Here is an 8819-nt window from a genome sequence, read left to right on the forward strand (position 1 = left end):
CCAGCTTCCCAAATCTCCCTGCATCCAATTGGACTGGGTGATGACTGAGATCAAAGGCATGTGGTGATTGGACAGAGGGCCAAGAGGAACTGGCATCCTCAAGGCTGCTGGAAATTAGCCAGCTCAAACACACCAAGCAAAAGCAAATTGGAAATAAAGACAGGCGAGTAATCAAATGCACGTGGGGGCATGCTTCACAAAATGCAAACTTTATGTGTTCCCAAAGGAGAAATTTCCAGATCTTCAACAGCATAAACTCAATGGGAAAATCAAAACATCCTCTTTTGCAACCTTAGAGCCTGAATCTTTGGCTTCCACTTTAGGGAAATGGGCAAAATGACTTCTTTGTCATAGTACCCACCATGCTCCTTGCCCTCCTCCACTTCCAGGCCCCTCTCCCTTAAGTAACTTTGTCTCTCATTTTGTTTCTTTAAAAAAAATGAGATTTTCCCAATTTGGGGGCATTCTGTCTGGAACAGCAAATGTTCCCAGCTCTGCTGTTTACAATGCCTTTGGTGGAAGGTCACCTCAGAGGTGTGATTTTTCAGTATCACATAATTTCTATGGTGCCTTGACATCCTCTGATGAAGAGCACCAATAGGACCACCCCTCTGACGTTATGGAGAGGGTCCACTCAGGCACTAAATGCAGTTTTCACCACTGATCTTTATCTTCCTTGTACTCCTTTTATTACCTGCATGTTATGGTGAAAGAGGATAGTTTATGGTCCTATTCCGCTACATACACACTTTCAACCCCATGCTCCCTTAGAAATGTAGAGCAAAGTTTACAAATTCTTTTCTGCAGGTTCTGATTCACAGAGGGAGAGCATCAGAATGAGGGCTTTGGATAGAAAAAATCTTGCAAATTGGTGCCTGAATAAAGATATAAACAGCAAGAAGTGAAGGAAGATATTCTTTTCAAACTTGGTGCCCTTTCTCTCTCTCTATGTGCATATATATAATGCGCGCACACACACACACACACACACATATATGGATTACATTTTCATGGAGGAAAACAGAGTAAAATCTAGCAGCATTTAAGGGATTTCCTCTCACCAAATTGTCTCCGATCCCTTGTGTTTAAGCCTTGCTGAGTACTTTGTTTACGGTCCCTAGTGTGGTGATTTGCATCCCCTTCTCTGGGTTGCTCTTGGCGGGGCAGGCAGCTGTCTCAGTCTAACTCTGGCTGGGAAAGGTAAGGATCTTTGCTTTGCTCTTTGAAAGATATGGGAAGGAAATGTTGAATGCCCATGGGGGTTAGGGGCATAGATACAATTCATGCATTGGAGGCTTTGAGAAAAGTTCTCCAAACTTAAAGGAGTCTCCTAAAGCCATGTGCTTTAGAAAGAGCTAGAGAGATTTCCTCTTCCTTGTGAAAATAGAGGGCTTGCAGAAATAAGGCTGGTCACATTGTGGATGAAAGTTTGCATTTGGGGGCAGCTGTCCCTGAAGGATGCCCAGGGGTGTTTCATACCTTATAGACACAGAGTGCAAGGAGGAATAAACATTCAGAGGCAACAGGCATAGATCACTAGGAATTCTCTTTGAATTTCAACTTGAAGAGGTAAAGTCGGTTAAAGCGTGTGTCAGTGGTTAGGATGACAGGCATCTATTCTTCTGATAAAATTTCTGCTTTATATCAAAACTTTCTACCTCTTTGAATTTAATATACAAATCATCAGTTGTCTACTCAGAGTCTAGAGATGTGTGACTGTGTATCAAGGCAGATGCACACACCCTGTGAAGGAGCATTGGTGTGAATGAGGCACCTGAGCCTGACAAGGTTGAAGAAAGCTTTGGTATTGGAAGTGATGACAGCTTCGCCCATGCTCCCAGGGCACAGACACACTCACTGTGCCGCATTGTAGACTCAGTCAAGGGCTTACCATGCAAAAAGGTGCCACTGTCCTCTCTCTAGAAGTTCAGTTTTTGCACCTTTAGCTTTGGTAACAGGAAAGCATGTTTTCAACAGAATAAGGTGATATTCAGAGCTTCAGTGCGGTTATTGGGCTATCTTGCAGGCGAAGTGGTACTAGAAAATAGAGGGGAATTGCCCTCAAGGGCCAGAGTTGGCAGGTGATAAGACAGCTCTGTTAAGGAGCTTCTCAAGAACCTCCATTGTGCGTAGCCAGCGGCCCCCATCTCACCATCTTCCAGGGGCAACTTTGGCAAGTTCTGAAATGCCCTTGTTCTAAGTATTCCTGACCCTCAACACCAAGTGACAGCACTCCTCAGGGACGAAGGCTGTCTCTTTAGGTCCGACATTTTTGAAGTGTGAGGATCATGGCGACCAAGGTCCTCCGGGTACTTGCCATGACTCCCCCAAACCTCAGGGACTTTTCAACTTTATTTTTTATAATGACATAACCCTCTCTCTGGCTTTCATTCTAGAATAAACAACTTCTGGTCCCTCTCTTTATGTGACAAGTCGTCAGGGTATTGCTACAACGCAAGGCTGGAGAGGCTGTGCTGTGGTAAAGGAGAGGTGAGATGTTTGAGAACATCCAAGTCCTTTGCCAGCAATTAGAGAAATATAACAATTTGACAGAAAAACGGAAAACAAATCTCTTCCAAGAGTTAATTTGGATTTATGGTTCACAGTATTAATTAGAAGGGGTTATTAACACATGTGCAGATGAAGAAAATGGAGGATGAAAAACTCTTAACTACAAAGTGTAGGATGAGCTCCCAGTATTATCTTTTCTCCTCAAAAAGACAATCTTGGGCTTTATGTATTTCAAGGTTTTAAAATGTTCACAGTTTGTCTGTAAGAAATGATAAACCTATAAAGCCACTTACAAGTTTATGGGTGTGGGAAATAGATGTTTAACTTTATTATTTGAGCGTATGATGTGTCAAGCTGTGTATGTTTGAATGTTTAAAATACCTTGTTCCTTAAAGTGGGCCAAGGAACAGAGGTCTTGACATAGGTAGGAGCTTGTTACAGACTTACTGAATCAGAATCTAAGTTTAACAGTCTCCCCAGATGATATGTGTATCCATTAAAGATTAGGGTTCAAACCAAGGGTTTCTCTGTTACTGGGTGATCTTCATTAAATTCCTTAGCCTCTCTGAGCCTGTTTCCTCATTAATTCTGAACTAGTGAGAATTAATGTTAATGTGTGACATTTCTTAATATTGTGCCATGTCCAGAGTAGGTGCTCTATAAATGGTAGCAATTATCATGATGATGATAATCTTGGTGCTGCTAAAGTTACCTCCTTGCAAGAGCAGTAAACAATCATGTTTAAATCAATGTGACTGGCTTCCCCCCTTAACCGCAAACATTTGTGCCTCCCACCCTCATTCCTAAATGAATTAACAGTGAACAAGTGGGGTTTTAAGCTTCAGATGACTATCACGCACATATAAAGAATAATGGGAAAACCTAGGAACATGGATTTTTGCTGGCTTAGAGACTGAATTCAGCTGCCCGATGACTTCACAGCTGTTTCTGCCGCCCTAGAGTGTCTGTCCCCTCAGCTCTGTCCCCTCAGCCGGGTCTGCAACGCTGACTCTGGGATTTTCTTATAAAAATGCCTGATGGACGGGAGGAAGATCTGGAGGTCGGCAGGGGAAAAAGTGAGTCATTCAAATTCACAAAGCAGTCCGCTTAGTAAATGCTGCAAGAGAAAGAAAAGTAAAAGCTGGCTCCTGTCTCTGGGGTATCTGGAGAAATGATTCGGACTTATCATGTCACTGAGCAAAGTTGGGGGAAGCCAAAACTCAGAATCTGCTGGCAAGGAAAAGAACGAAGGAGAAAAAAAAAAAAAAATGTTAGGGAGGGGCAAACTGGAGGGGGAGGGAATAAAAAGAGAGAGGGAGGGAAAGACAAGCGTCATTTAGGAACAGAGGTAGCCTGAAAGAAGCAGGAACTCCAGGATCCCAAACCAGACCAGACCTTATAGTAAAGTATTTTTACATCTTTTCTTTTCCCCAGAAGAGATCCCTAACCTATTATTTTATTGACAGCCTTGCTGTTAGAGGCTCTTTCCCAGAAGTTGGACGAAGAGACTCAAGCGTTGCTGTTTCTTCCCTTCCAAGTCAAGTGGTTACTCTGGTAATGGATTGCCTCTCTCGGAGGTGAGTGTAAGTAATTTGGGGACAGATCTTGATTTTCAGATTAGCTCAATCTCAGCTTTGGGGTGAAGATATCTTTTTCGGACATAATCTCAAATATCTTTTAACTGGCCTCACTAGAAGTCAGGGTGTCGTTGGACAACAGTGATTAATTAGTTTGGTGATTAAAAATGACATGTGAGTAGGCAGCTCTAAGGTTTAGTTCCTTGCTCAGGGAGTGATATTTTGACTTTCCAGAGCAGGGAAGAGCCAGCGATGTTTGATCATGAGTTGAATTTATTTTCAGTGGATGCTTAATATATTCAAAATATTAATCTCATGGAAACAGTCTCAAGTATCTTTCTTTAAACTTGTTCCTTAACTACAACTGCTCAACTGTGGAGCAGCTAGACGGCTTTCTGAGAATGGAAGACAGTGACTCAACCATGTCTGGGCAGCAGACACGTTTTCACTGATTTCTCATAGACAGCATTTCAACCAGATGCTTTTGATCAAAAGTCTCAAGCTTTGTCCTGAAATGTTCAGGTTTAAAATACTTAGAAAGCATCATTGCAGCCAGTTTTATACACAAGGGCATGGAGGGAAATGAGATTTCCTGAAAACCTAGCATGCTTATCTGTTTCTGCATGTTGTAGTATACATAATATCAAAATTTTGTGTTGAGCTTAATAGAAAATTTGCAAATTGATAACTAATTACTGTAATAATTGATTTTATTTTTGCCAGGAGAAAGCACAAAATTATATCCTATGAAGGGATTGAATTTTTTTTCTTATTTTTTCTCTTTCATAGCAGATTGGAAGATAGTATTACATTTCAGATCAAAAATCCCCACCTCATTGTCAATGAATTTTTTGCTGAACTGTCCACCTAAAATGGTTAATAAAAAGATCCCAGGGAGTAGGTTGCACTGTGTTTAACAGTAACACAATAAAGATTTTTTGACTGTCATTCAATGGAGAAGAACATCATTTATTGCTGGCCACTTGCCTTGACATTGATTTTGTGGGCAGCGAATAGGTGATAGTTTGGAAAGAATGCATGTTATGCCCAGCAAGATTGGTGGAGTCTGAGCTGCTGTAAGTTCTGGGATTAACGGTGTGAAATATTGTTTGTAATGTATTCTCTCTTGAATGAAACCATTTTTGGATTAGGATTCAGGCATTTCTGTGTGTTTAGAGGAAGGAGAAGCAATAGACAAAGGAGAAAAGCTTGTAAAACATTTGTAGACCGCCAGGGTATATTAAACACTGTAAGTGCTTCCTGCTTTTTCTGTCTTCCCTTCACATGCATCTGCTTCATCTTATTTTTTGCCTAAATGCAAAGAAAATGCAACCAATTCAAAAAAAGAGTAAAGTTGCTTTTCACATGGATCTATGCCTCCTGGAAAAGAGGTGCCTGCCCAGCTTTTTATTTCTGCTTGCAGGGTTCATTCTGATACATGCAGCTGACATCTCCTGTTATCTTCACAGCTTTCACCCTGGTGAGACTGTCCAGATCTAGTCTGCAAACCCAGCTTAGAAGCACTGTTGTAAAAATGACTGAAGAGCCCATCAAGGAGATCCTGGGAGCCCCAAAGGCTCACATGGCAGCGACGATGGAGAAGAGCCCCAAGAGTGAAGTCGTGGTCACCACAGTCCCCCTGGTCAGTGAGATTCAGTTGATGGCTGCTACAGGGGGTACCGAGCTCTCCTGCTACCGCTGCATCATCCCCTTCGCTGTGGTTGTCTTCATCGCTGGCATCGTGGTCACCGCGGTGGCTTACAGCTTCAATTCCCATGGCTCCATCATCTCCATCTTTGGCCTGGTTGTTCTGTCATCTGGACTTTTTTTACTAGCCTCCAGCGCCTTGTGCTGGAAAGTGAGACAAAGGAGCAAGAAAGCCAAGAGACGGGAGAGTCAGACAGCTCTCGTGGCAAATCAGAGAAGCTTGTTTGCTTGAGACTGAATAAGACCAAATGGTCTATTGGGCCTGGAAAACCTGCTCTGACTTTGTCACCCAATTCACCCAGAACCATGGTGGGAGAGAACAGATTCGGCATTGGAGCAGACTGGAAGAATAGGGGTGGGAGGGTGGAGGGGCTTCTCCTTTGTGAGGAATGACTCATGTCTTCTTTAACGACAAACTTAATCCTAAGGGCTGTTTCTGAGACTGCAAAATCAGCTTTCTATTTACATTAAACATTTTGGGGGTCACGGGAGTGCACGGCATTAGACAGCGTTTGGTTCACCCTGTAAAGTAGCCAAGAAAAGATGAGAAAATAACAAGATAGGCCTGGCACACTAGACATTTGCCTCCAAAAGAAATAACCCACAGTCTTAAGATGTACCATAAAAATGTTCTGCCAAGGATCTAAATTACCTTGGGCTTCGCATATATCTATGAAATTCTGTGATAATTTTTTTCAATACATTGATTCACTGGCATCTGTTTTTATTTTTCACTTTTAATAACTCATCACTGGTGGTACTTTATCTTGAAGAGTAAACTAATATTTTTTATATTTTAACATTGGACAGTTTTAGCCAGTTGTAATGATGTGTCAGAAGTAAAGAAAAACCCATTAAAGGTATAGCTAATAGATGCTGTTGGGGGTTAAATTAATAGTAAAATAATCCAATATAGCACTTTTGATGATTTTTATATAAAAATCAAGTGTACATTTCATTCAGAATAATAAATACTTATTGCTGCTAAAACTTCTTAAGTGGTTGTTTCTGTTGTAGTTATTTCTATTGCAGTTCCAAATTGCTATATTCCCTTGTCTCATTTACAAGTTCTCTATTATATTTCTCTCAAATGGACAGGTTCCTTCTTTACTAGAGGATTTTTGTTTTTATCATATTGGTTTTTCATTTGTTTTGAATAGTCTTAATTACGTTTACTAAATTCTAAAGGAGTTCTGTGCTATTATAATTAGGAAATCAGTGTCTTTGGTCAGGAACTTTATAATGTGCTATTAAATGTGTATTACATTTTTGTGGAATCAGTTGTTAATTATTTGCTGAACACATACACAAGCACCAACTATATGCCAGGCATAATGTAGATTCTCAGGCTTCTTACTCAGTTAGATCTAATACAATGCAAATAAAGTTACCGCTTGAATCCTTCAGTGGACATTTAGCTAATCCACAGCTAGGATTCTACCCTACAACTCCAGCCAGAAATACAGCTCATTCATTTAGTTTAAACCATTTAAACTAGAATAGAAAGATAGGCATGAAGGTTTCTTAAAACTTGGAAAACAAAATCAGCCTAGCATAGCACAGTCATTGAAAGTCTTTCTATCCAGGAATTTAATTAAGCATGGCAGGAGCCCTTGAGCCCTTACTACTCCCTCTTGCACAGGTAGTTTTTGTAAGTGGAAACACCCTAATAATGACTTTGCATGTCAGATGGTGTCACATACAAATCAACATTCCTCCCAACCAAATGCAAGTTTAGGGGGCTGTGCTCATTTCAATGCAAGTGACTCTGTGCCTTCACATACCTCTTCTCTGTGCAAAGATATTCAAAGCCCACACCCACCTCCCTCCCACCGCCACCACATTGCTGTATGAATAAATTACTCAGACAAGGTTCAAGATTCTCCAGTCTGATCCAAAAGGATGTATCCAGTTTTCATGCTCATTCTAACCCCCAAACCTCCTCATGAGTTAGCCAGAATAGACTATTCACCATTCTTGCACCTGACTCTGGTTTTCCTGCCTCTATGTCTGTCCAAACTTGTGCTTTCCCTCGCTTATAATGCATTGTTTCCTTGATTTTAATCTCCCCAAATCCTGCTTCTCATCAGCACTCAGCTCAAATGCTACCTTTTCCCGGAAGCCTTCCCTTTTATCTGAATGTAAATGCTCTTTTGTGAGTTCATCTTTTATTGTCTGATGGTACCTTTTATTTTCTGACGTGTTCGTGGCATAAGTGTTATCCTTATTCCAAAGCTCCTTAGAAGTGTGTGATAGATCCTCTTTTAAACCCTAGTGTAATACCTAACATAATGGTTTAAGCAGATTAAGTATTCAATAAATACCTAATTAAGGTGCTAAATGAGCCAAAGAATAAAAAATCACAAAGTGAATGGTTTATCCAGAATTATAGTCCATCCTAAACTCGTTAAAGAAAAAACTTTAGTTCTCATTTTTCCCCCAAAGAGGCCATCTCACTCTCTATTATGCCTCCACCGTAAGCAGCAGTTGGAGGTGAATATTTACTCTCTGTACTTCTCTAGCCTGACCTGGCCTTCAAAATGCTTGAAAAGCAAACTCATGATTTCCGGCCACCAGGGGGCCCCATGCTGCTATTTGAGTCCCAAAAGAAACAGTTCTATGGAATGGCCTAAATTGTAATGACCAAAATGGGATCAGATCTCTCCTAGATGTGAGTTGGCAGAGATTCCCCATTTATCCCACCCTTACACACTTCCCTAAGTCACTTCACAGTGCCTATCTTGGCGTTCTGTTAGTACAGGAAAGATTTGCCCCGTTTAGGGAGCTTCTAGTCACATTAGAAGGTATATACTATTACAGTGTAAGACACAGAGATAGTTCTACACACTGTGAATCCCAACTCCCGCGAGGTGAATAAACCCAAATTGGGATTACAAATTATCACAATTATATCATAACATGTCTTTATTGGGTAAGGTCTATCTTTACAAATGGTTGTATTACATACAAAATTATGCAGATGTTAAATGAATGCACATAAAATGCATGCATAAGTATATTAAA

The 8819-nt window shown here is 40.8% G+C and overlaps 1 protein-coding gene across 4 annotated transcripts; it reads left to right on the forward strand.

The window, feature by feature from the left end:
• Positions 1-1181: 1181 nt before the first annotated feature.
• Positions 1182-7072, forward strand: TMEM100 (transmembrane protein 100). 4 transcript variants are annotated; one of them, XM_010357425.2, is made up of 4 exons: positions 2403-2490; positions 3454-3587; positions 3978-4088; positions 5558-7072. In XM_010357425.2, the coding sequence occupies exon 4, from the start codon at positions 5623-5625 to the stop codon at positions 6025-6027; it is 405 nt and encodes a 134-aa protein (XP_010355727.1). In that variant the 5' UTR covers positions 2403-2490; positions 3454-3587; positions 3978-4088; positions 5558-5622; the 3' UTR covers positions 6028-7072. The 4 variants fall into 4 exon arrangements, with proteins under 4 accessions (XP_010355728.1, XP_010355731.1, XP_010355727.1 ...); XM_030923574.1 differs by having other exon boundaries at positions 2421-2490; positions 3489-3587; XM_010357426.1 differs by lacking the exons at positions 2403-2490; positions 3454-3587 and adding an exon at positions 1182-1200.
• Positions 7073-8819: the final 1747 nt, after the last annotated feature.

Source organism: Rhinopithecus roxellana, chromosome 19 (genome assembly GCF_007565055.1).
Source record: "Rhinopithecus roxellana isolate Shanxi Qingling chromosome 19, ASM756505v1, whole genome shotgun sequence".
Classification (NCBI taxonomy): Eukaryota; Metazoa; Chordata; class Mammalia; order Primates; family Cercopithecidae; genus Rhinopithecus; species Rhinopithecus roxellana.

What these genes read in the sequence shown, in the direction of transcription:
- TMEM100 (XM_010357426.1), top strand. Translation starts at nt 5,623, where the DNA reads ATGACTGAAGAGCCCATCAAGGAGATCCTGGGAGCCCCAAAGGCTCAC.